Source organism: Alternaria ventricosa (genome assembly GCF_023758065.1).
Source record: "Alternaria ventricosa strain BMP 2768 chromosome Unknown scaffold_10, whole genome shotgun sequence".
NCBI classification, from domain to species: Eukaryota; Fungi; Ascomycota; class Dothideomycetes; order Pleosporales; family Pleosporaceae; genus Alternaria; species Alternaria ventricosa.
This window is the reverse complement of record NW_026055690.1, coordinates 862,640-887,814: the sequence shown is the minus strand read 5'-3', so window position 1 is coordinate 887,814 and position 25,175 is coordinate 862,640. Positions and strand designations below refer to the sequence as shown.

The following is a 25,175-nucleotide window of genomic DNA, read 5'->3' as shown; positions in this document are numbered from 1 at the left end:
GCCTGCAGCATGCGCCAGTTGTTTGGCTACCCGCGCGCTGCCGTATAACCGGTTTTGCCCTATAACCCCGCGCGACGTGGGCACAATGTCGCTTATTGCCTTATTATCAGATTGGCCCTACGTTGCGTCTTGGTAACGGGGCATAGGCAGGTCTTACCACCACGTATCTGCCTATTCGGCTGCGATAGGCCGCATAAGTCTAATGGCGTCGGCAAACGAGACACTTCGCGACAGATGAGTGAGGCAGCCATCTCACTTCGGAGATGACAGTGACACTTGCGTCTCCCCGCACGATCAATTGGTTGCTGTTTTCGTGGCAATAAGCCCGTTCAGACTGACCAATCATCGCCGCGCTAAGGCATCTATATCGGTGAGCGACGCAACACGGCTGAAGATACGGCTGAACGGGCTATGAAGCCTGCTGGCCGATAGTACAATGACCAGAAGTCTGAAATCGGTTGGCTAGCAGCTGGGTATTGCTCGCGAAAGGGATGAAGATTGGAATGTGACATGGGTGAAAGGGTCAATTCCAGATTGGTGTGCTGGTACGAGCGCGGCCGAAAGGCTTGCGGCTCTGCTATATATCGACTGTTGATTGGTGGATGAGATATATCATGAGATATGCCTGGGAAGAACGTGTGACTCATGACCAGATGCACTTGCAGGAAGGCTTGCAGGATATGTACGTATTACCAGGGTATGCGTTTGTAACCCAAGCGGTGGCTCAATACATCCATGTCGTGGCTGAAGCATCGTCAAGCTTCAAGAGAAAGTTCTACCGCGGCTGAGTCCGCGACAAGACACGTGGAAGCGAAGCTGATAGTCAAGAAAAACAAGAGTGTCTAGTGCATGGATGGTGGCAAAAGGTAGAGAACTGTCGCTTGACATAGCTTCTCGAGACACTCCTCATCGTGTTGCTAGTGTTCTTGCGTCTTGGTAGAACCTCAGATTATATACTTTCATCAGATCTCATAGTACATTTGGATCGCTGGCATTGGAGTGGTTTTGGTCGTCATCGTTGTGCTCAATTGAGAACTCATTCATTGTTGGTAAACTGTCTTCTGGTTCGAGCTGCGCTGGTCGATTTGGGGCAGCTTGAGCAGTGGAAAAATTGGACGACCTCGATTCCAACCACGCATCCTCATCTGGCGAGGGGTGAGTTGCGCGGCATTCAGTTTGGACTGAACCTGCCGGCCAGATGAACGCTGGCAAGACCCGAAAACTCAACGCACTCCAGCAGTGTACAATATGGTGAGACGGCTTCCAGTGAAATACGCCGATTTGTCGCTCTCCGCAACAAGGGTGAACTCAGTCAGTGCATATACGTAAATATCATCCTTGATTTTCGAAATATACTAACGCGCTCTGGGGAATCCTATAGAACGGCAAAGCTGGGTGACCAACGATCTGAGAGAAGCACTGCGTAGATCGTGTTTAGCGGGGTTATGCCATCCAGCTGTGTTAACACCGCAGCTTGCCCCACATTGTTTTGTAAGGCTTATCGATAAGCAATTGGACCGCGTCATGGGCCTGTGCTGAACGCGTCAACCAGGCAGATGACCCCCGACCTCTCACTCACATCCCCAAGTACCACCTGGGCATCATCGCAATCATCGCAATGGGGCACCAGGACAGACACCATTTTATGAGTATCGGCTACTCTACATCGTCAGCATACAGGAATCTTGTGAGAATACTGCCCTAAAGTGAAATGGACGCGTTTTGGAGCAGATTTCGTACACTGCGAAAGCACGGCACGAATAGGTATCAGCACGAAGCCATAACACACTGAACAGGCGCAATGGTATGATAACATGTCAACTCAGATCTATGAAGAGATGTCTGACACTTTGACAGGATGTTCGTGTTGTCTGCCCAATCTCTGCTGTCTCTAGTACCTACGGTAGCTGAGACCCACCACACCAGCACCAACACACCAACTATGGCTCCGGAGTGGCCCAAGATCCGCGCTTTTAACTTGAAGGCAGCGGAGGAAGAGGAACGGCGCCATCGGGAAGAAGAGCTCGCTCAGTTCTTCCTAGAGAACAAATTCGAGGACATTGTAGCTCGGCGGAGATGGATGAAGCTAAAAGTATGCATCGCGTCTTCCGAGAACACTGATTGCACCGCTAACATGCGCAGTCCGCGCCAGTCCACTGGCCAGCTGAGCTGGTTCGAAAGCACGTACATCCCTGTCATGTGTTGACCTCAGCGGTCATTGAGCAGTACAAAGCCATCCACAAAGTTTGGATCCTGGTTGCCAAGGAAGAGACCGCCGACAGTCTCGAGTTTGTTGTTTATGCTGCCACCATGCACGACAGCAAGTCGCTCGGCCGAGACCGACTGGCGACGGCGTGCCGAGCTATCCGCCATCGTATCGAACTCGCGCTCCTGGTGTTACAACCACCAACGGAGCAGCGGGCAATTGTCTTCGATGTGGCGCCCGGCAGTATAGTCACGTTCAGAGCCCCGCCCCCTGGATCGCGAGCCACTTTACCATCCCCACACGCGTCGACTCCGTACAAAGCCAACTGGCGGTCAGTCGACGTGTCGACCTCTGTCAAGCAAGGCATCCACAAGGGCCTAAACCATGAGCTCGCCCTTCTGCAGTACAAGGTCGGGCGACACGACATGTCAATCACGTTTGGCGCCCTTCTGCTCAAGGACATCCGCAACGAGCCCGCAACACTCGCTGATGTCGGGACGAGACGCGACGCCCTGAACGGACAGCAAAGGATAATCACCTCATTTTCCGACAGTGCCGGATACCGTGGGGCCTACATCAACGCTAGACCCTCTACTTTGCGGCTTTTCATGTTGATGTAGACTGCAGACCAACGTTTTATCGGGAGTTCTGGCATAATTAATATTATTTTCGAGGTACCCTGGAGCCCACATCAATACCAAATCTTATACGTTGCAACGTTTTGTTGTGATGTAGACTACAGACTAGAGATTTCCTTGGACGGTAACAACTACTTTGATGCTTACATCAACTCAGCATCTTCATAATTGCGTATCGCTGTTCCAATGTCGGCTCCAGGCCTGTTCGGATTCTCCATGTATCATGTGCCTTTGTCCGATTTCGAGCTCTACCCTTGGTGGTCCCTTGTTACTGACTTTGACTCCAGAGAACAAAGCCATACGGGCCGATGTTGCTAGCCTCCAGAGTGACAAGGACAAAGCCATCACCGACCTCAAGTCAGCCGCCAACGACAACATCTGGCTTGCCTACCTGCTCAAAGGAAAAGGTTACAACATCGATGTGACTCTGTTTGTCAATGAAAAGACCCATCAGGTCCGCGAGTTGGCGAGGTTGCAAAACGCGGCCGCCGCCCACCTGGTGCAGAGGCACAAGGACGGCATTGCTGATACACATCTGAGCTATGACCGGAGCGATGACGCGGCTCGAGCGCTTGAACGCGGCGCGGTTGAGCGGATGTGCAAGGACATACTCGAGAAGATGAAGCGGTTTGCCGACCAAAAGTTCTCTTTCAATGAGTTCATGTCCGAGCGGACAAAGATCGAGATCGAGCGCGCTGAACTAGATAAGCGCCTGCTACCGCACAAAGCCCACGAGTCGGAACTTCGAGAGCAGATCTATACCCTCGTCGACGCGAAGTACGACGATATCGACTCCACGATGGTTACCTTCATCAACACTGCCTTCGCAGACGGCGAGCGGATCGGCCGCGACATCGGCTTCAAGGCCGGCTTCCGTATGAAGAGGACCCTGGAGGAGCTTGAGCTCTCAGGCGGAAACGTCCCCATCAGCATCTGCGAGCCTTGGATACAGGTTGCTGTCGACGAGGCCGCCGCTATGAGCCTCGAGGCGACCCGCACAAAGCCAAATTCTATGCCGACTTCGTACGACCAAGCATGCGCGATCCTCAAGAAGGATGTCGTCAAGCAATGATTGTGCATCAACGCTTTGGTCAAGTCGTTGTCGACATCCAACTTGGCCATGCGCCTCTTGGCAATCTCCCTGTCGATAGCCGAGTTGAAGACGAACGGTCTAATGACCATGACGGTCTTCTCTTGACCCTGCCCGAAGGCCCTGCATATGGCCTGCCTCTCGTTGGACACGTTCCACTACTCCTCACACAGAACGACGATGTTGGCGGCTGTGAGATTGAGCCCGACGCTACCGCACCCTGCGGTGATGAACATAATCTGCCACAGGGGGTCTTCCAAGAACTTCTTCTCGATAGCTGTCCGGCACTTCGGCAATATGGTGCCATCGAAGCGGAGACATTCAACCTTGTGACGCACGCGTAATCCCTTGTTGATGATGTCAGGGTATCTGAGATACTGTGAGAAGACGATGATTTTGTCTTCTGGTCGCTTCTTGATGAGGTTGTAGAGCATCTCCACCAACGCCACGACGTGTGGAGAGTCAAAGACTTGTTCTTGAATCCACCTCGAAAGCGTCGTTAACCATTTGGCCCTCATTGCAGCCGCCGACTCGTGTTCTTCGTGGACAAATACATCGAGCAAGTTGGCCCTTTCTTTTGTCGCGGCTTCTTCGTACGCTTCGTCGACCTCGTTCTCGGGATTCCAGTCAGGCCCCTTTGGGTCATACTCGTCGTCCCCAGTGGGAGGCTTTGCTTTGCCCTTGCCTTTGCCTTTCCTCGCTTTGCGTTTCGCCGCCCTTTGGAATCGCTCACCGGCTCTCCACACCTTCTTCATCTCGTCCGGAACGAGTAGCGGATGGAGTGAGTGAACTTGCGCTTCAATTGCCAAACCCAAAGTGCACTCGTCATCGTCGTCTTCCTGCATTCCAGACAGCTGGATATAGTCCATCGTCATGTTGGCTACTTCCTGCGCGTGTGCGTCCTCAAGAGTGACCGGATATTGCAACCGGATGCAGGGCGGCAGGGTCAGGATCGCGCCGGATCTCATTATCGTCAATGCCTGCAAGAAGCGCTGCAGCAGCGCGATCTGGTCGGGTGTGGGGTCCTTCACCTCCGCATAGGTCTCACCCTGGAAGACAGTAGCGAAGTCCTCCTCTTCGGTGAAGGGGTGACCCTTCAGGTAGTCGAGGTAACTACCCATGTCTACCCATTTGTTGTGGGCGAGCGTACCGGACAGAATAAACCAAGATCCGACCTTGAGCTTCATAAGGGCTTTGTGCTTGTACCCATCGGTGTTCTTCATCAGTTAGCCTTCATCCTGAAAGGCGACCTTGAAAGGAATTCCGATGAGAAAAAAACTAAACAGATCCAAAGACTACATTAAGACAAAAACTTCTAAAGTAGGTGACCTAACGTTAACGTAGGCTCTAGGCTGTTTAGTTTTCTCTAAGTTAGCGTGCTACACTTGTTACAGTTCTCACAATTATAAAAAGACACAAGACAAGATCGAGGATTTGCATTGTTTATGGCGGCTTTATTCGCCCTGTGACCAATTTCCTTCATCACTTCCTAGCAGAGACGGCTTCATGCAGGGTCAAGTCTAAGTTGACGGGGGGACTGGAGGGCTTTGAGCAGCGACGACCTGAGCAGCGGCGACGGCCTGGACAGTGGCGACTTGACCGGCGTCATAATGCAGATCCATCTGGGTGACTAGATTCGTTAGCACATTGTAGACTTTCGCAAGTGAGCTGGAGTGACTTACGGTCTCCTGCCGCGATGGCTTGGAGTTCGGCGGCGGAGGGGTTGTCGGACAAGAGGTACCCGCAAGCATTCGCAACGTGGCTTGTGGGTCACTATCTGGTTGGACGAGTCAGATATCGCCCCGTCATTACATACCGGTCGTCACATCAGGCCCACAAGGCTGCATTTCAGAGGGCCCACCCCATTCAAAGGAACACCCTAGAGCCTACATCAAGATAGAAGCTTGCGAAGTTGATGGTCCAACGGCGACGTAGGCTCCTGGGTGTTCAGTTTCTCCCTTGTATGGGGTGGGCCGGCAGTCGATGAACGGCAAGCTATAGGCAATCCTCAGCATCGTTGTCTTGTCGCTTTAGTCGAGAGTCACGCCGTTCAGACATCTTAAGTGATACATCCTGGCTACCGCTGTGATAACCTTGGAAGTTTGCCCAAAGCCTTCGCCTGGAGTGATCGTAACAGCGCCCGGTTGCCTAATAAAAGGCAAAACGCCATTAACGAAGCCACCTGATACAGAGCTGCCGGAAGGGTAGCTTGATTGGTTGTGTGGGGCCACATCACAACAGTTGGATGCGCTGCATGCGCTGCTTCGGAATAACCCACTTTCTTCCAATGCCACGTACGCGGCTGTTCGTGTTTGCTACTTCCTCACCCGCACCGATCGCAAACGACATGTGGTCATGATTTAGCTCTCAGGCAGCGGTGCAACGGGGCTGCATCGGCCGGGTGCGAGCGCGGGACGCTCCTTCCGCGCGCGCTGGGTCTCGGCTGCTGCCCCTACCGGAATGCGTCCCACCAGAACAACTTCACCGGAATTCTCAAGCACTGAAGGACCTTTATGGGACAGAAAGCGCTAAATAAGATCGCCTCTCGTCCCTATTTTCGGTATAACTTTATTTCAACGTCGTTTCCAGGACGAGAGGAAGCATTCGAGGTTTTTGCGGCATGCCGGAGCTGAAGTGCAGATGGCGCATGTGAAAGCTTGAGGGTGTCGGGCTCGGCTGCAAGTAGCCCCCGTGTAGCTAATTGGATTTATCTATTCACGGGTTGGAATCTCATCGCCCTGTCAAGCCTGTTGGTCCTTGCTTGATTGCCTGCTACCGTGAGATAAGTGACGTTTGCGGAACCTGGCTAATGTCCCTCGTCCCTCGTCCATCCAAACGAGCTCATCGAGCCTGCCTATGTATAGTTTTCGCTGTTCTCCATGTCGACGGAATGCAAGGTTGCTGCAGCGATTTGCTAGACCTGAGGGTTGCGAGTGCGGGGTACGACTGTAGCCTTCGCGCGGATGATAAGAAATTGTGTGCTGCAGACTGCTGCTGCAGACTGCAAATCACTTCCACTGTCAAAGCGGCGCTGTGTACTCATAGTGATGACGCGTGGCGGACGCCTATGCGTCACAGATGTACGTCAAGGCTGCGGCATGCCTAGGTGATCCGGCTGGGTACTGCCTGCGAGACTCAGCTACCGTCCATTGGCTATGACTGTGGCAGCGCAGTTGTAGTGAGGGCTGGGCGGTACTGTCTTGCTCCATAAGTTTGCGTTGTTTGGGCATCAGATGGCCTGCGAGTCCCGCACAGTGGTGTAGTACTTCTTCGACGGTTGCTGTTGGCTCCAGTAGTCAACATGTCAGCACACGATGAACACCGTTCTCCCGGAAGGGTGTGTTCCAAAGTTGGATATATACAGTATGCAAAAGAGAGTGTGCCTACTGGTATTGTGAAAAGGTTACTGCTGGTACAGGCACTAGGAAACCTCTACCAAACAAACTCCCTATGATACTGATCTCCATGAAACTTGTGCTGTATAAGTACACCGAGACGAAATAAAACACCGATAGGAAAGCCTGTTAATATGCAACAAAGAACCTTCTACATGTTTGTACATGGTATCGTATATGAGAACGCCAGAGATGTTCAAAGTATTCGCAGTGAAGGAAAAGTGGATACATCAAGCAGAGGAATGGTACGCACATCCTCATGCTCAGTGACTCTACATGACTGGACATCTCTTTACGAACGATGATTGGTTGCCTTGTGGTGACTCGGATTGTGGAGTGGCTGCTGCGAAAGATCGTATTGATCCCGAGTGTCTGGGAAGCTGGTTGTCGGACTGGCCTGAACGTCTTAGAAGGAGCTCTTCACTTTTTGGGTGGACTGGAGGCGATGGAACGTCGCTTGGCGAGACTGGAGGGATCTCGGGGTTCGTTGTTGGACGTCGAGGTTCCATAGGCTCAGCTCCCTTGATCTCGGGCAACGTGTGGCGTCTATGAGCCGCGTTTCTCTTTTGTAGAGATATGGAGGTCATGTTCGAGCTACTTAGTTCCGTCTGACCCCCAGCCCCCACTGCGACCGATAGCGACCGAGTATAGCGATGGCTAAGGTGTGGACGACCGTCGTTGACGCTGATGATGCTCCTTGGTGAAATTTGACGGGGTGAATGGGCAATATATTTCGGGTTTTTGGCTTCTTCTCTAGTAGCGACTGATAGTTCGCGGGGTGTCGTTGTTTGACTGAGCGTTTCGTAGGAGTTGCTTGACGCGAGAAAATTGGGTATATAAGCAACTTCGGACACATTCGTTGGCTCCATACCAAGCAGCATTTGACTTGTGCTGTGAGGTTCAAGAACAGATAGTTCCTGGCTCATCTCTTCGCGGGTAGATTTGGACACATGTTGGGCTGCAGCAGGAATGGAAATCGTAGAATCGCCCGTGTGGAAATGTTTGGAATAGTCTTGTATCAGAAGCCATTTCGTACGTTCCCACCATACCTTTGTGTCTGAAAAACCAAAGTCATGTATCGATTTCAGATAAAGCTTTTGAAGGGGCGAGGTATCCACGACTCCAAGCAGCCATCCGTCGATTTTATTCATCTTCTCTACCCAGCGTAAATGAGCGTGTGTCTGGTGGAGATCGTCGAAAATCTTCGTATTGACTAGTGTCAAGTCGCTCTGGTTGCTCCATTGCGAGCGAGATTGTTGAAATTCTGTACTTGCTTTCTGTGGGACCATCAAAGCTTGCTCCGCTAGAAATGTGGATAGCTGCGTTCTACCCCTGCCCTCAACACCGTCACCAGAAGCTGCGAGATCAGACTTTATTAAATCGAAGTCATTAGAACCTGTCATGAAGCGGGTCAATTGCTGAACTTCCGGGTTCTCTGCACTCCGAGCTTGGTCAACGGATTCGTCGGGCACGAGTTTGTTGTTCAAAACTTCTTCAACGAACCTTGTCTCTCTGCGGGAGTATGTCCATTCTAGCGTATTATAGCGTGCTTCAGCTTCGTCGTATTTGGCTTCCAAGAGACCAAGACGGTCTCTTTGTGTAGACTCCTCATTGAAAGCTTCTTCAATATGCCGTGGTAGAATACCACCGTTCTCGTTGAAGTACTGGCGCAACAGGTTGAACACGTAGCCATCTCTCGCACTCCTCTCTATCTGCAGGTTGTGGAGCTCTTTACGCATCGCGGCTACGGAGAAACGCGAACCCACCAACTTGTCACGGAGATCCCGCAACGATTGCTGCTCATTATCTAGCTTATTCAATGCCGCACGCCTCGATGCTTCCGGTATGAGATTCGAATGAGGTCCATAAGGCGTAGGCATTGGAGGTGGTGGAGGAGCGTTTATTTCGGCAATTGATATGGGCGGCGGTGGAGGAGGAGGGTACATCATCACAGGCGATACGCTCGGCCGAGGCTGAGCAGTGTCGTTCTGACCATCACTGCGACTGCTGTGCAGCCCGACGCTTCGATAGTTGACAGAGTGTGGAACGACATGATGAAGTCGGATTCGGTCTGGCGATGCCGCTGGACGCGCTGGACGTATAAGATCTGGCGGATGCGGTGACCCGACCCATTTCCTGGATGTCGAAGTCTCAAAGATGTGCGCTATGGTCGTTAGAGTTTTGGAGGTCATATCTATCGGAAGCAAATAGGCCATACTGACCAGTGGCTTGTGGTTCGTACTGCATCCCTCGTTGGTATGGCCGGATGCGAGGCTAGAGTGATATCGATCCATCTCGGGCAGTAGAAAGCGGCAGCAGCAGAGGTATTATCCCCTTGTAATCAGCCGAAGCCCGTGCAGATACGCTGATTCGCATTGATCCGCAAGGAGAGCCCCAAGAGTTGTTGCTTGTTCCCGAATGGCGGGACCGAAAATGTGGCACAAGGGTTTCATGCACTGACTGATAACAGCGTAAAGCAGCGCTCACCCGTGGACGGGGCCGGGCGCAAAAGCGTGTTAGTGGCCCTGCTAGTCATCCTCGGCACGGGCACATGGGCGATCGCCAGCCTGTCATCGCCTCGCCCGCGCCAACCCATCTGCATCTTCACTCTATCGCCATCTGTAGGGGGGTCGCTTCGGCATCATGGCTATTGCAATAGACGAGTTGGCGTTGTCGCATTAGCATGCGGCTCTGCGCGACTGCGTCAGTTGACCACGCATACATAAACACCTGCAGCGCAGCGTTGTACCGCCTGAGCTGTCGCACAGACTATGTGGCACCACAAACGGCATGGAACAACCACAACCTGAATGGAACGTCCATTTCCAGAGATACCTCATCACGTTGTTGGATGAACAATACCAACGCTATTACTGGAAGCATTATGTGGAAGGTCTGTGGCCATCCCCTAGGATGCGCATAAGCTAATCAGGAATAGGCCAGGGATGGGTGTTCTTCGATTGGGTTCCTGTGACGCAGCTGCACATACGCAGCGACTCGGTGCAAACGGTGACATCGTCTGGAGGTGGGCCTGCTGGTTACGGACGCCACAATAGTGGACGAGGCGAAAGAATACAGGGCAACTACAATGCGCAAAACCCAGTACCCAACAGCCACTATGAGACGCTTGATCCTTGTCAGTTCTCGGAGGTCTTGTCATTGACACGAAACTGATGTATTTTAGCGTTCTACGTCAAACCTAGTACCTTTTTCAATGAAGGAACGGTGGGTAGTAGACTCCTGGATATGAGGCAAGGTAATGCTCACTCACAATTCGCAGGTCTTCTCAGTCCTTTTTAGCGAAGCTGCAGGCGCCAATTCTCTGAACCCCATGGCGGACTACAATACCAATCTCTCAAAAGTAAAATACAATGAGTTCGTCCATACGCAGGTACGGAGGTTCATTGTCACCAAACGGAAACGAGAGTTCTGCTTCGCTGTGTATGCATATCATACTTTGCCCTGTGTTTCAGCACGACTAATGTCTTACAGCCCGATCTTCACCTACGACAACAAGGGTACCACCAAACGTGGGGTAGTCCCAGATGAGCATGCTATTGCCTACTCCTGGGGGTCGACACCGCAACTCGTGCTTGGTGAAGCGCCACTCGTAAAGTCTGCAATTCCGATCGTCATGGACGACAATACACAGCCGCTAGTCCCAGCATCGAGGATCTACTTCGCTATCCACCACCCGATACAGTTCAATGTCAAGGTCAAAAGCCTTGGATATGTTCATCCGGATTATCTGCCTACCTTCCTCGGGTACTGGAACCAGGAGAACTCCGATTCAACTCAAGACCCCGATGTGACCCAGACTTGATATACTATATGGACAGCTCCTGAGGCGCAGCCCCTCGAAACACCGAGATCTTCTCTCTTATGTTCTGGCAAGATACGTTTTCGGTGTATGTTTCTCATTATGATGATCCCGTTCGCATGGTTTTATGATGTCGCTCCTTACTGTATGTTGCCCTATCACGGTTGAGTGGTATTGTTCTTGCTTAAATACGCTACTCTCGAATAACGTTTCCTTCAGCGATAGCTATCCACGAACAAGATACATTGTATTTGTTGCCGTGTCTTTCTACTCAATGACTACTCAATCACTACTCGTTCACTGGTAACTAAAGGAGTATCATTCCATATGACCCAAATCTTGCCACGAGAATTCTCTACTTGTGCTGTTACATGTTCTGTACAGATCAGTGAACCAAAAATTAACACACAACCTTTGTGACTACATACAGTTTCTCCGGTACTTCTACCATTATATCCTGCCCTTGGATACGTCTTGCACATACTCCCCGTGAGTCAAGCCTTCATAAGACCGCCCGTATAACACTGAATACGTTATATTCGTATGCTACATGTTGGTGTAGTTGGATATAATGCGAGAGCCACGTTCGTGAGGTCGTCATTTCAAACAGGTGCCTCTTGCTCGAGACTCGCATTTGCGTCTGTCCCATTGGCTGATCTGTCTCGCCGAGACTCAAGATTGTGGCATAGCGACCGTCGAGAAAGCACCAATGACGTTGTTTCAGGTCGACGCCACTGTATGCACGGCAAGCTCACCGGTATTGGCCCCGCGTCAAGCTCTGCGCCTACCTGCGCCAACTCATCCTTTCCCCATCAACACCCACAGCGGCTCTTTAATACCAGAATTCAGAGTGTGCAGCATCGCTAATGTATGTGACGAGCTGCGAGCTATCGCGACTACGAACCGGCGCTGTCAGCCATCGCGCGAATATTGTTTATATCGGTGAACGGATGAGAGGCTTGTCTACCCGTCATGACGCGGCCTCGGATTGACACTGACTTGACGCAGAAGTTCTCAAGTTCACCGTAAATTTACATCCACGATGGGAAAAAACACTTACGACATCGACGAAGTCGATGTGCTCACCGAATCACTCAAAGTCTCTTCGGTAAGCGGAGAGATCGATGTTGAAAAGGATGGTGACTACGTCATCGACTCCGAAGAGCGCCTTCCGTTCGAGTGTAAAAAGGTGTTGGGTATGGGTTGGAGTGCCATCGTCGAAAAGGTGGAACACAAAAGAACGAAGGAAATATTCGCAAGGAAGGTGATCAAGTTCCCCCGCGGAAAGACCAAGAGCCGAGCGGAGGCGGAAGAGCGATATCACAACGAGGCTGCCATCATTCGGACTCTGAACTCTCATCGCCACGTAATTGAATTGTTTGCCACATACACAACACCCCGCTCAGGTGGCTTAATTTTGCGTCCAGCTGCAGACCAAGGCGACTTGCAGGAATACCTCGATAACTACGCTGATGCGCTGGATGAAGACTCTACAGCACCTTTTGTTGTAGCTAGAATGACCGGAGTCCTAGAGAAGGCCTTTGGGTGCCTAGCAAGTGGACTTCAATACATGCACGGATTGGGCATCCGTCACAAGGACATTAAACCAGGGAATATACTGATTCATGAGGGCCTTGTCGTCTACGCTGATTTCGGCGCCTCAAAAGACACCAAGAAAGATGGACAATGTACAACAGAAGGAAGGCCTGAGTCTATGACACGAAGGTATTGTGCGCCCGAGGTACTTGAATACGACGAAAGAAACTTCGCCGCAGATGTGTTCTCCCTGGGTTGCGTCTTTATCGAGATGCTTTTACGCTTCAGTCGCTTGATCGAACATGAGGACCTGGCGACCGAAGGTTACTCGAGAATCATGGACGCACTCCATACCTCACTTCTCACTGCAGAGATCCCGCCTAATCTCTTGTGTCTTCTGGAAATCGTCATTTTGATGACGCTAAGGGATCCTTTGAGACGTCCTGCTCCAGAAGAGGTGGCGGAAAACATCTGCTCCCATGAAAGCTTATCATGTCTAAAATGCCACATCAAAACCCCTCGCACACAACCACAGCAGGTAATGCCACGGGAGAAGAAACCACAGGAGTTAGATCCAACCGAACCCCAACCTGAGTGGAATCACCAATTCCAGAGGTACCTTTATCTATGGTTCAACGACCAGTATCAGAGATGGTATTGGTGTGCCCATGACGGTAAGTAGAGACCCAGGTAAGCACAAGTCTTGACTAAAAGCAATCAGGGGAAATCTGGGTGTTCTTCGACTGGGTCCCGCTAGAGATTGCACCCCCTGTCCCACAACCTCGATTCGATGCCAACCAGCCCTTTACAGCCCCTCCACATCAGAGCTCTGACTCTTGAACAGTGCCAACCAGCACTCATGAAGGTGCAGCAATCCCTGTGGTAGACTACCGGGAATTCGTGCACACACAAGTGCAGATGTTCATTGTTGTTGAGTGCAGAAATGGATTCTGTTTTGCTGTGTAAGCAGTACATTCTCTGTTGCTGTGCGCTACTAACAATGAGAGACCTATGTTCACCTATCAAGGCCAAGGCACGAAGAAACAAGATGTCACTGCGGATGAGCACGCTATCGCTTTCTCGCATGGACACGCTGCTCGACCACTGCTGGAAGAGGCGCTCCTCACTAAAGATACTATCTGTATCCTTATGAACAAGGGCGAGAAGCCTCTCGCGATCGTGTCGAGAATTTACTTTGCAACCCCACCCCGCCGCCATGGCCTCAACCCGCTTCAAGCCCAGACGGCCGTACAAGCTCCTCAAAAGGGCTTCCCGCATCGAGCGGCTCGTCACGATGGACGCCATACCCGAGTGGCAGCTCAAAGCGACGTTGACGTACGTTGTCGACCAAGGTGTCCCCACAAGTCAGTCTGCATCCGCTCTTGACACTGGCTCCAGTATGGTTCACCAACACGCAATCACAGTGCCGACCTCTACCTCGAGGCTTCTCATGACCGAGCAGGAGAGCACCGTCGACGAGTTCATGCTCAAGCTCAACGAGAGGTGCAACACGCGAGCCGCCTATTGTCGGAGGATGGCAAGTCAGTTCATGGATGGCCCTGATAACGACGTCTTCGACGTTCCGCGTGGTGTGGCTCACCTGAAGATGGTCCTGTTGCGACAGGTCTCGCATGAAGCCGTAAGTCGGCTGCCCTGTCTCTCATTGATAGCACACTGAGATCACCCAGCGATACTTTCATCATCCGAGGCTTCTAGTGGAGGGTCGCTGGAACTCGATCCATCAACAGCTCGAAGCCAACCGTCAGCACATCAAGAGTTTTAAGAGTATGAGCGCTCCCCAGTCTTCATCAAGTCTCATTGCTGATCGGTTTCTTAGCGTTCGTTACTTCTCGCCGCGCTTTGCAACTTGCAAGGAAGAACGAAGACCAGTTCTTTTCCGATGCACTCCTCAATGCCCATTTCGATGGCTTTGAGCAGCACGAAACCCAAGATCCGGCTGCTGTTCTCCCCTCCTCTCCGCCTCGGGCTGCTCTTCGCTCGGATGACGCTGTCAAGCGTGTACTACGGCCCCGCCGAAGGTTGCTCCATCGTACAGAATGGCTCTGCGTGGCAACCCCAATTCTTGTCCTTCGAATGTCGGCAAGTGCTCTTGCAAGGGCAAAAAGAAGGCCTCGAGCAATAGGCTAGATATGAAAGTGAAGAGTGATATCAAGGGTTAGATAAGTGAAATTTGCGATATCCCTGGGAGACTACATGGTCAGAACGGAACTGCAAGCTGCGGCCAAAACTTGGATCCTGTCGAATACATACGATTCTATCAAATTTTTAGCAGCCGTTACTGCCCCAGTAGTCGCCAGATGTTCCATGTGGGTCATGAGGTAGAGGAGATATGGGTTGGCTCGAGACTGGACTCAGCATAGCAACCCAGCTTTGTGCCTACGTTGTGCAAACGCCACTTCGAAGGAGTGACATCATGAGAAGACTCGCCACACACCACAGATAAACTGGCTGGGTAGGGGAAGGCAATCACGTAGACGACAGCGGCGCTCGTCACTGTCATGTATTTTCAGCACTGCCTACTCTACTGGTCATAAATCCAGAATTCTAACTCCTATCATATGCGCATCCCACACCGGTGATGGCAAAGATTTTAATGCGCACTCTCAACAACATACCCCTCGTTCGCATGCCAAATTAAATCCATCGCATAAGCAAACAGCCTATCCTCGAAGAGCGTACGAGATGCATGTAGCCCGTCGATCTCATGTTGAACCGCCAGAGCACGTCGCGCTTCCGGTAAGTTATAAACCCAATCGGCGAACAACACATACTCCCTATGATGGCTCCGCACAGTCCTTTGGCCATTCGTTAGATCCAACACGGGATCATACCAAGCACAACGCTCGCCTTGATCGTTGAACTGGAAGTGCTGCCTACTGAACACATCTAGTTCATGCACATCTTGTTCGAGGCTACGCAGATTGTTCGAGAACGTCTCATAGCCCGAGACCAGAACGTTCATCGCAGGAACCAGCGTGAACTCCAGCGTGAACTTGAGGTTATGAGCCTCGGTCGATGATGGAATATACTGCGCTTTGGTGCGTAGCGCGGTGAGACTCTTAACCAAAGCCTTGAGAGGAGCAAAGATCTCTTCGTAGCTTTGAACAATGAAGGCGTTGTTGAGGGCTGTGTAACGGCTTACGTCCAGATCCTCGTTGAGTTCCAAGGCGATGCGGGCGGCGCGCTGGGTTTTGTGGAAGGCGACGCCGGCTTCTCTATAGCGATCTTCCAATGAGTTGCATAGATTGAGAAGACTATCGGCGCGTTCAACGATTTCTTGGATACCGGTACGGGCTTTCTTGGCCTCCTCGTCGGCTCGCTCTGGAGGTACGGGTTCGCAGTTTGGGCACATGTTGGCGATACGACTGGTACGTTTGATTGGTACTCCCTGATTAGCTCCGGTTGCAGTGGCTGGGGGAAATGATAGGATGAGATTACATCTTGTGATATAGAGCTGCAGCAGCGAGCGCTGTGAAACTTCGCCCCTAGAGTATACATGTAGTCTGCACAGCGTGTTAAACTTCGTTCACCCACCGTCTCACCAACCTTCGACGTCAGTAACCGCCAACATAGTCCAGTACGGGTCCTTCGCAATTCCCTCGTCTTCCACCACGCCATCGACAAAAGCTTCCGTGTATGCAGACTTTGACTTCACCACCCCATGCTCAAGTTCCAAAAAGGTCTGTACCCACATCCGAAACATATTACCCTCGCGACTGTGCTCAGCGGCCAGCGCCTCAGTTCCATCAAGATCGGAGCGCTCGGCGAGCTTCGCCACTTGCTCCTCCACCCATACCAGTCCAGCCTCCAGATTCCGGAGTGGTTTCGCCAGTTGAGAAAGCGTGAGTTCACATTCAGCTTCCAGTACGCGAAGTTGATCGACGTTTTCCGGAGCAGTGCCTCTTGATATAACCCATTTCTGCAGTACTGCATAGGCAGCGTCGAAGATTTCGTCCCAGGGGTGGAAGAACGGCTCTTCAGAGCGCGGGCGGCCGATTTCGAACATTTGGCTGAGGCGTGAACACACAGTCTGCTCGACCGCTTTCGAGCTACAAGTAGCGATTGAGCGTCGAAGGGCATACGGAACCTTGTGGTAGGCGACTCCAGCGACTCGAAACCGCCTTTCGTATTTGTCCAGTCTGGCGAGCCATGAGAGGGCCCTAGGCTTTGCCCAATCAAGCCAATCTTCGTATACCGCCGCAGGAGCGAGAAGTGCTGTGTTTGCACTGTCTAGTTGCCAGTCGTACGGTAGATTGTTGATCCATGTGTCGATTCGCTTCTTCTGGGATCGCGACAAAAGCTGGCCATATGTTTGTTTTGATGAGATAGCCATGAGTGTTTGATGGTGTTTCGGGCGGGGCGGTCCGCTCCGTCCTGTAGTACGGCTCTGAGTATCTTTGGCCTTTTGGATGCCGCTTGCGTAGTCGGCTGATCCGTGTTGATATTGATTGATCGCGCAAATAAGAGGAAGTGGTTGAAGAGCGCGGTCGGGCGGTAGGGTGAGGGGCTGCAGTCAGTGCTCGTCAGTCGCCTGTTGTTGTGATGGAAACGCATATAGCCGTTTGCACGTTTTGGTGTGTGCGCCAGTCACACTCATAGTGAATGCAGCTTTGGTCATCGCAGCGTTTGTGGAAGCGCGATTTACCGCGTAAGCATGAAAGGCCTACCGACGACAAGCTCGCGCTGCTGAGTCAATTTCAATACCAAGGCTGGCCTTGAAGTATACACTACATGCTTGCTCCATATGTCGTTCATATGGAGTACAATGTATACTTCAGAGTGTGGTCTAAACGAGCGCGAGAGTGAAGTAAAACACGCTTCTCTGTAGGGTCAGCGCTTCTAAACAGTCGCGAGTACTCTGGACACCGAGCAGTTGGCACTGCGAATTCCAATTCTTTCAAAGTTACACCCATCATGACCCGAGAGCAACATATCCGGGCTCTGCGCCAACGTTGCGCAGCTTCGATAGGATGGAGGATGAGCGCTCAATGATTTTGATGACGTCACGTGGTCGCGCAAACCGAGTCTTTATGTGGCATTCTACCTAGCTAAGATGAGCTTTGTTTTCATCGTTAGTCGGTTTTGTGTTCGGCGAAGATAACGTGGCATTGTCGCGTCGCGTGTGGGTGAAAGAGGCTGGTACGACTGTCCCCTGAGATGGCTGGACTGATGACGTCATTGATACGACCCATGCACTCATGTGACAGGCAGGGCAGACCTAGCCCTCACACTGGACACCTGGGCATGCGCACTACGAGCCCACCGCCCTCACGATGTTGTTTCGATATCGAATAGAGCAACGATGCAAACTTCATTAATCATCAAGTATATACCAAAGCCAACTATGTACCCGATCTCTCCCAGATCCACCCATCATGCAACATCCACGAATAAGCATATACAGAAACTCGAGAAATATCTACTCATCACATCGTAAGTATACCATCCGCCTTCTCCCACACTCGCATCTACAGTAGCTACCTACTGCCCACCAACAGCGATAGTAAACAACGTTGGGCTACCAGCAAAGATCGTGCCTGCCACATCCTGACCACCATCTGGAACAACATCATCATATGGGAAAGCATAGCCACGCCCATCTTTCTGCATCTGATGCACAATACGCGAGTAGTGGTTTGTTGTCGGGTCCTTGTAGTACTGGCTTGGGTTGCTGCCGTTGGGGAACTGGTTGCCAGGCGTGTTAAGCAAGATACTACGGTTGAAGGCCGCAGCGAGACGCGGGATGACCGCGTTACGCGCTTGGTTTGATCCAGTTGCAAAGGGCCCTGTGCTGCAGGTGAAGATGTCCCTAGCAGACGGAGCAGCGAACTTGCCTGCCTCGCCTAGTTCGAGCTCGTCGCCTTTGACGCGGCCCTTGAGGTTGCCGGCAGCGGCCTGGGTGTTGATGGTCATGTCTTCGTTGCGGTACTTGTTCCACACAGCCTGGATGTAGCCGTTCCAGTAGTCGCCCCACGCATTTTCATTGCCAACAAGCAGATTGTTCGGGCTCAGTACGCGCAATGGCTGCCCGTTGGCCTCGTAGATGAGCTTATCCCACGGTCGACCGTCACGTTGGGCCTGCGCGCGCAGCTCCTCCATGATCCTCCGGAAGCCATCGGCGCCCATTCCAGGCACTGTTTGGGTCTTGCCATCGGCGCTGGTCAAGCTGAGGGCGACAGGAATGCTGACAAAGTCGACATAGCTGATGTTGGCGAACAGCTGCGCGTCGTTGTATGTGAACTCGCAGAACGTCCAGTTGATGTTGAAGTTGGGGTCGCTTGGGTTGGTCACGCTGGGCTCGACGACTGCAGGGCCTGGGTTGAGGAGGAAGGTGAGCTTTGCGCCGATGCTGAACCAGATACGACCGCCGGCGATCTTGGGGATCCTGACGTTGACGGTGTTACCGGGACGGCCAAGTGGAATGGCGACATCGGCTTGGAGTGGCTGTTGGATATCCTTAGGGGCTACCGGGTAGTAAATGGACTGGCCGTCTGCTTGCACAAAGAGAGGGGTGTTATTTCGCTCGAGAGCAAGGCCGGTGATGTAGCAGTATACATTGTCGGAGTTGGACTTGTTCTGTAGGGCCAACTGAAGAGTGCCAGGTGCGGCCTCAGCTAGTACTTGTTGATGTTCGTTGTTGGCTTGTGGAGCTGCTGCGCGCTTCTCGTTGCCGGCGTCGGCGTCGGCGGGAGTGGAAGCGGGTGGTGCCGGTGCCGGATTATTCTCCTGCTTGCCCCGATTTTGCCAGCTCTGGCGGCGCTTGTTGACGAAGCTCTTGAACGATTTCATGGTAAAGTTCGAGATCAGTTCCGGGTACAATGATGAAGAAATGCGACGGTAGAAGTAGGTATAATGTGAGCTGCAAGAAAAAGATAAGGAAAGCAGCGAATATCAACAATGTTGTAATTGCGCAAACCGCGAGTACGTCACACAAGATATATCCACGTCCAGTTATAGTCAATGCACTGAACGCGCCAATGTCCTAAATTTCAAGGCGTGAATGCAGGGTCCAGCTGATGTCACACATGCGACGAGATTCCAGGGCGATCAAGGCACGTGCAAACCTGTTGCGATCGCCGACTCGCGCGCCGGCCTAACGTCAACAATTTCGCGTTAGCAACCAATCACATTTTCACAAGCGACACCACCATGTCGCGGCCCGATGGAGGAGAAATCGACTTTCAAACCACGCGTGGCGGGCTCGTGGCATCTGAATCTGACACCAAAAACGCGGGGTGCAGTGTGCGTGGTATCTTGGGACTGGTATTGGACGGCGCCCGGTGGGCGGGTTAGTGTCGTAAAGGAAGGTATTAATGAGCGGTAAGCGGAAGTACGCGATGCTTTGCGATAATGTACATTCGAAGAAGACTGTTTTCCCGCGTTGTGTTCGTTCCGACGCCTTTCTAACACCCGAAACAACTGGAAATTCGTGTTATATGCCACGTCAATATGCTGGAAACGCGTCAAAACCGTATGCCCTCAAAGTAAACGGCTATTGTACAATCCGGAAGAAGCTGCTTTGTACAGTGCGAGATCGGCAGTCTGATTCACATGCTAGGGTGAAAGGCCTCGAGGCATGCCCACGAGCTCGCATACAAGTGATCTGTAACGACAGCAGCGCAATGGCGCGATGCGACGTCTTGCAGTGTGTCAAGATGTTGCGAAAACATTGCGCGTGACTGCCCATGGCAAATATTCGACAGTCAAGCATGGGAATTAGAACTGTGTTCCATTTCCAAAGGCCATGTCAGTATAGTTATTGAAGCTTTCATCCCCCCAAATGCCTCCTGCCGTGTCGAAGAATTGGCTCATATCGAAGTCAGGACTCTTCATGAACGCGAAGGGATCACTGCCAGCCCCGATCTCAGGGTGCATGTCTATGTTGATGTCTTCCATATGGTTGGTGCCCGTTGGCATGTTGTATTGATGTTCCGTGTGTCTTGTAGGACACATTGTGGGTGCACTGGTGATGGGACACGAGGTTTCGCTAAAACCCCGCTCGACTGAGTCGCTGGGCGTGGGTACTGCAGCTGTCTGGCTAGGGGCCTCCGGTCGAATCTTACGAATGTACCAATTCTTCGTCAGTTCAGTAATCATCCCCATCGCGTACCAGAAGTCGGGATGAGGTCGCTTTGGCCTCTCATATGTCGATAGAGTCTGCATCCGATAGCAAAGTGACTCGAGGCAGAGATCCAGGCGCACTCGCTCTTGGGCGGCTTGAGTATCCCACCCGATGGCAGCATGGTCTTCGGTGGGGATGCATAGTTTTGCGACTGTCATGATGACTGGTGGTAAACGCATCCATTCCGAGAACGAGATCAGGTGGTATTCGTGGGCTGGATATGAAAGCAAGGTATCCAAAAAGAGCTTGCTAGCCTCAAGAGCGGAGAGCAGGCTGTTGATCTGTGACGAACGTGCCGATGCGGGCAACTCTGAGGGTGACGGACGAAGAGCTACGCTGTGTAGTTGCATTTTGGCGTATGCAAAAGAGAGCTCGAGTAGTCTTTGCGAGGCTACATCGTTGCACCCCCATTTCCATGTGTCGAGTTGTACATCTATGAATCGAACGTGCATCAACGCTCGTCCATCCGATATCGGCAGCTGCGAAGTATCGGCAGTGAATAACTCGTCTTGTACTTGGTCGTCAATCTGACGTAGAGATATCAGGAGGCCGATAGTCTCATCGGTTTCGTACTCGTGATCTTGCTTCAGGCTTTGTGCCCACTCGGTCATAACTAGAGAATGTTTGAGCAAATTCGGCTTCTGCAAACCTGCCGCAACCCTGGTTGAGTCAACATGCGAATTCACGGTCTGACAACGAAAGCACTGACATGGAAGAAAGATAGTAACAACCCAAGAACGCGCGGCGCCTTTCGCGCAGTTCTATAGCAGGTGGCGGCGGAGCTTTAGGTCGTTTCGGCATTATTGAAAAGCCCAAACCCTGGTAATCTTGGTGTAGGCCAATGTCTAGGGCCAAACCTACCACGACATTGTGCAAGAAGAAGATCTGCTGTGTCTTGTGGCTGAAGACAAAGTGGTACCTGCACGGGTTAGTACATCTTCGGCAACGATGGGTACCATCCTACCATGAGAGATACACTAATACGCTTTGGACTAGGCCCAAGGTTTTGTGGGGGTTTATGAATGTTCTGTTGGCGAGTTCCGTGCGGAAGATACCATCGAGTGTCATCTGGCGTTTGTGATGTCTCCATGATGCCACCAGAAGCACCGCAAGTGAGAGCATCGGTCTGTGCTCGTGCAGCTGTTTGGCAGTGATCTGCGGCGGTATCATAACGAAAGGAAATGTTGCCGACATGTTACGATACTCATCTAAGAGAGTTTCTGCTTCACCAGATACAAATAAGAAATCGACGACATCGTGCTCGATTGGAGCTTCGGGGCGTTTTGAGTTCTTGAAGAGGCCCTCAGGAGGGTTCGAAACATCTTCACGATCGTCGAATCTGTGTATGCTGCGGATGTCTTCAAGATATTGTCGATCGACTTCAGCACTCGCGGATCCATCTTCGGCACTTTTATCGGATTGCACAGCGTTCGGCTCGTAAGATGGTGTAGGCATCCAGCTACCCGGCGCCACATTGGCAAATCCACGATTCCGCCAACGTTCCGCTGCCGTCTCTCCAGGAGTTGGCTGCGATCCACATGCTGAACCTGTGGTGACTTCACTTTCAGGCGCGTGGACGAGCTTGGCTACAAGACCATCGAGCTTTTGCTCAACCTGCGCGATCCGGCTATAAAAATGATTAGTCAAGATCGAACAAGATGGGCGACGACTTACGAGGGCGCGCGCTGCTTCCTCGCTCTACGTGGCGCCTCGGCCCAAGCACACTCTTTGCCGGCAGAGAAACATCTGGGGCACGGTTAGTATCTTCGCAGCAAGACTGTGGTGTGGAGCCACGGCTAAAGAATCGACGCGCTGATTGGTCAGTGTACCTTTGGCATAGTCCAGGTTGGGCGCTCGGCAAACATCGCGTCTTCAGGTTCCGGCACCGTTGACATGCCTGTGTTGTTCGCGGTGCACCCGCTCTCGTAGCGGAAGGTTCTTCAGTGTCTTCCATCCGATGCGATGGCGCAGGATGGATGCAGGTGCGGAAGGAGGGCAAAAGCCTCACCAAGAACGGGACGGAACGATCGTTGACATCCGCTCCGGTCGCCTGAATTACTCATCGACGCTAACATCTAGGGGAACGAACATTGTCTTTGCTACTCTAGGCTCATTTGCATCAAACGACTACTTAAGGAGATATCAACTTCCCGCGCTTGGATTGTTCAGATGCTCCCCGTACGATTTGAGACGAATTCCAGTTAATCTACAATTGCAACTTTGACGCCAATCGCCAGCCGTACCAAAGGGTTGCACCAATCGTGATGAGATTCAAATGAATGCTCATCGCATGAGCCCTAGAAAACGTTCGATTGAGAGCCTTCATGTCGTCGCTAATGGCTCCGTTGAGCTGCGACTTACTATCGCGAGTTGCTTGTGTACCAATCAGCCACCAACGACATTTCCAAGGTTTGTGCATGCTCACCTTGATGGACCCTTGCTACCATCAAGTCCTGAGTCCTTGGGCCAAAAGCAACCAAATTGAACCCAGCAGTAACGCCAGCAACGGCGAAAGCAATCCAGTCACTCTTGTCTGCAAGCAAGGAAAGTGGCCCATGAGGCGGAAGTGTTGCAGCGACGACGAGCAACAGGATCGACTGGCTTTGGAAGTATATGGGAAAGACACGCTTCTGCAGAGTCGTGAATGCGGATCTGGGAAGGGCTTGATAGGCGACTTTTGTCATTACGAAAGTCTGGTATAGCTCAGTTCCGAGCAGTGTCGAGTAAGCCAGGAGGTGGGCGGGCGGGAGAACGGCCGCGGCATAGTCAGAAAAGTTCGACATAACAGTGCCGATTTGACTTTGAATCAATCTAAATGTATTCTAGGCGTCGTTTGAGATACCCATAGCCATGCGGCATCAGCAAACCTTTGACTTTCGCTGCCGCCTAGCATGGCGGATCTGATCGGGAGCGCATAATCGTTTGCGTCCGTCCCGGCGAGACTCTGATGCACATGTTTTCCCCGCCCCAAAGACCTTCCGCATCACCAGCTACAGCATGCGACACGAGTAGAAAGAGTCGCGCAATACGTTGGTTGTCGTGTCCTGCTCATGGCGGCATGAAGCAACTCGGGCAGCATTATCGCGAGGTACCTGACGATTAGCGCCGCACCCCGCAACTCCTTTACGATTCATCCTAACTCCCCGAAGATCTGCCACCACCACTCGCTTTCTGGCCATGCTTCCGCGCATCACGAGCGCATGTAGAGCTGCTTCGGGGAAAGCGAAGATGCAATATGGCACCCCAAATCTGCAAGATCTATGTCCTCCATTCCGCCGGCGCAACGGCTGAGCGCGGTATAGCTGTCACACTGCTAACGCCGTACATATGTACTGGATCAAGCTCACACTCTAGGACCTATAGTAGCACCCCATTAGACAATCGAGCATCTTCAATATGCGCACAACACTCCTCTCCCTCCTTCCTCTCGCGCTCGCAGCGCCAACCATACTCCACCGACAAGCCACGAAACCCATATACTGGCTCCTAGCCGGCGACTCAACGACCGCCACCAACGGCGGCTGGGGCGACGCTTTCCTCTCCACAACCGTCGCGAGCGGCTCCTCAGGGCACAACTACGGACACAGCGGTGCGACAACGCGATCTTTCCGTGCCGGCGGCGACTGGGCCAATGTGACCAGAGACATCGGCACGTACAAGGAGGACTACCGGGTGTATGTGACGATTCAGGTACAACACCGCAAGAATGGGAAGTGAGTCAACATGACTAACTGTCATCAGTTCGGCCACAACGACCAAAAGCCCACCTCGGGCGTCTCCCTAACAGACTACCGCACAAATCTCGCAACCTTCGCATCCGAAGTCGAGCAAGCGGGCGCAACGCCCATCCTCCTCTCTCCCCTTACGCGTCGCACATTCAACACAACCACGAACCGCGTTATTGAGAACCTGTCGAACGAAACAGCCATCACACTAGACGTCGCCGAGTCGAACGATTTGCACTTTGTAGATCTGAATAAAGCATCCACCGCGTATGTGAATGCGATTGGACAGAAGGGCGCGGACACGTATAATTGGGGTGAGAATGGCACCACAGGGAATGATCGTACACATTTGAATCCGTGGGGTGAGGTGGTGTTTGCGCGCATGGTAAGTGATTTGTTGGTGGAGAAGTATGGAGAGGAATTTGCGGAGTGGACGGTGGGGAATGAGACGTTGAGTGCGTTGATCAAAGAAGGGAAAGTGGATTAGGTGATTGTTGGTCAGACACTGGATACCGAGGAAGAATTCGATCATGTTCAGGCTTCGTCAAGAGAACAACACCAAACGCATGATTTCAAAACTAGGCATCGCTACAAATCCTCGCGGTGCTCGTGTCATGGTTAT

The 25,175-nt window shown here is 52.1% G+C and overlaps 10 protein-coding genes across 10 annotated transcripts; 4 read left to right on the top strand and 6 right to left on the bottom strand.

Annotated features, from left to right (window-relative positions):
• Positions 1 to 1,942: 1,942 nt before the first annotated feature.
• On the top strand, positions 1,943 to 3,916 carry J4E93_006378 (uncharacterized protein; the record flags this gene model as incomplete). The annotated part of the gene is made up of 3 exons (XM_049344293.1): positions 1,943 to 2,092; positions 2,143 to 2,770; positions 3,132 to 3,916. The coding sequence occupies 3 exons, from the start codon at positions 1,943 to 1,945 to the stop codon at positions 3,914 to 3,916; spliced, it is 1,563 nt and encodes a 520-aa protein (XP_049198728.1).
• A 176-nt stretch (positions 3,917 to 4,092) lies between these two features.
• On the bottom strand, positions 4,093 to 5,144 carry J4E93_006377 (uncharacterized protein; the record flags this gene model as incomplete). The annotated part of the gene is given in 2 exon segments (XM_049344292.1): positions 4,093 to 5,126; positions 5,141 to 5,144. The coding sequence occupies 2 exon segments, from the start codon at positions 5,142 to 5,144 to the stop codon at positions 4,093 to 4,095; spliced, it is 1,038 nt and encodes a 345-aa protein (XP_049198727.1).
• Positions 5,145 to 7,601: 2,457 nt separating this feature from the next.
• On the bottom strand, positions 7,602 to 9,278 carry J4E93_006376 (uncharacterized protein; the record flags this gene model as incomplete). Its single annotated transcript, XM_049344291.1, has 1 exon — positions 7,602 to 9,278. One exon carries the CDS (start codon positions 9,276 to 9,278, stop codon positions 7,602 to 7,604), a length of 1,677 nt encoding a protein of 558 aa, XP_049198726.1.
• Positions 9,279 to 10,660: 1,382 nt separating this feature from the next.
• Positions 10,661 to 11,152, top strand: J4E93_006375 (uncharacterized protein; the record flags this gene model as incomplete). Its single annotated transcript, XM_049344290.1, has 2 exons — positions 10,661 to 10,770; positions 10,822 to 11,152. 2 exons carry the CDS (start codon positions 10,661 to 10,663, stop codon positions 11,150 to 11,152), a joined length of 441 nt encoding a protein of 146 aa, XP_049198725.1.
• Positions 11,153 to 13,901: 2,749 nt separating this feature from the next.
• On the top strand, positions 13,902 to 14,833 carry J4E93_006374 (uncharacterized protein; the record flags this gene model as incomplete). The annotated part of the gene is made up of 3 exons (XM_049344289.1): positions 13,902 to 14,324; positions 14,374 to 14,470; positions 14,523 to 14,833. 3 exons carry the CDS (start codon positions 13,902 to 13,904, stop codon positions 14,831 to 14,833), a joined length of 831 nt encoding a protein of 276 aa, XP_049198724.1.
• Positions 14,834 to 16,244: 1,411 nt separating this feature from the next.
• On the bottom strand, positions 16,245 to 17,039 carry J4E93_006373 (uncharacterized protein; the record flags this gene model as incomplete). Its single annotated transcript, XM_049344288.1, has 1 exon — positions 16,245 to 17,039. One exon carries the CDS (start codon positions 17,037 to 17,039, stop codon positions 16,245 to 16,247), a length of 795 nt encoding a protein of 264 aa, XP_049198723.1.
• Positions 17,040 to 18,187: 1,148 nt separating this feature from the next.
• J4E93_006372 (uncharacterized protein) lies at positions 18,188 to 19,495 on the bottom strand (the record flags this gene model as incomplete). The annotated part of the gene is made up of 1 exon (XM_049344287.1): positions 18,188 to 19,495. One exon carries the CDS (start codon positions 19,493 to 19,495, stop codon positions 18,188 to 18,190), a length of 1,308 nt encoding a protein of 435 aa, XP_049198722.1.
• A 927-nt stretch (positions 19,496 to 20,422) lies between these two features.
• J4E93_006371 (uncharacterized protein) lies at positions 20,423 to 21,697 on the bottom strand (the record flags this gene model as incomplete). Its single annotated transcript, XM_049344286.1, has 2 exons — positions 20,423 to 21,488; positions 21,690 to 21,697. The coding sequence occupies 2 exons, from the start codon at positions 21,695 to 21,697 to the stop codon at positions 20,423 to 20,425; spliced, it is 1,074 nt and encodes a 357-aa protein (XP_049198721.1).
• Positions 21,698 to 21,788: 91 nt separating this feature from the next.
• J4E93_006370 (uncharacterized protein) lies at positions 21,789 to 22,723 on the bottom strand (the record flags this gene model as incomplete). Its single annotated transcript, XM_049344285.1, has 2 exons — positions 21,789 to 22,455; positions 22,692 to 22,723. 2 exons carry the CDS (start codon positions 22,721 to 22,723, stop codon positions 21,789 to 21,791), a joined length of 699 nt encoding a protein of 232 aa, XP_049198720.1.
• A 1,501-nt stretch (positions 22,724 to 24,224) lies between these two features.
• Positions 24,225 to 25,040, top strand: J4E93_006369 (uncharacterized protein; the record flags this gene model as incomplete). The annotated part of the gene is made up of 2 exons (XM_049344284.1): positions 24,225 to 24,518; positions 24,570 to 25,040. The coding sequence occupies 2 exons, from the start codon at positions 24,225 to 24,227 to the stop codon at positions 25,038 to 25,040; spliced, it is 765 nt and encodes a 254-aa protein (XP_049198719.1).
• Between the last annotated feature and the right edge of the window lie 135 nt (positions 25,041 to 25,175).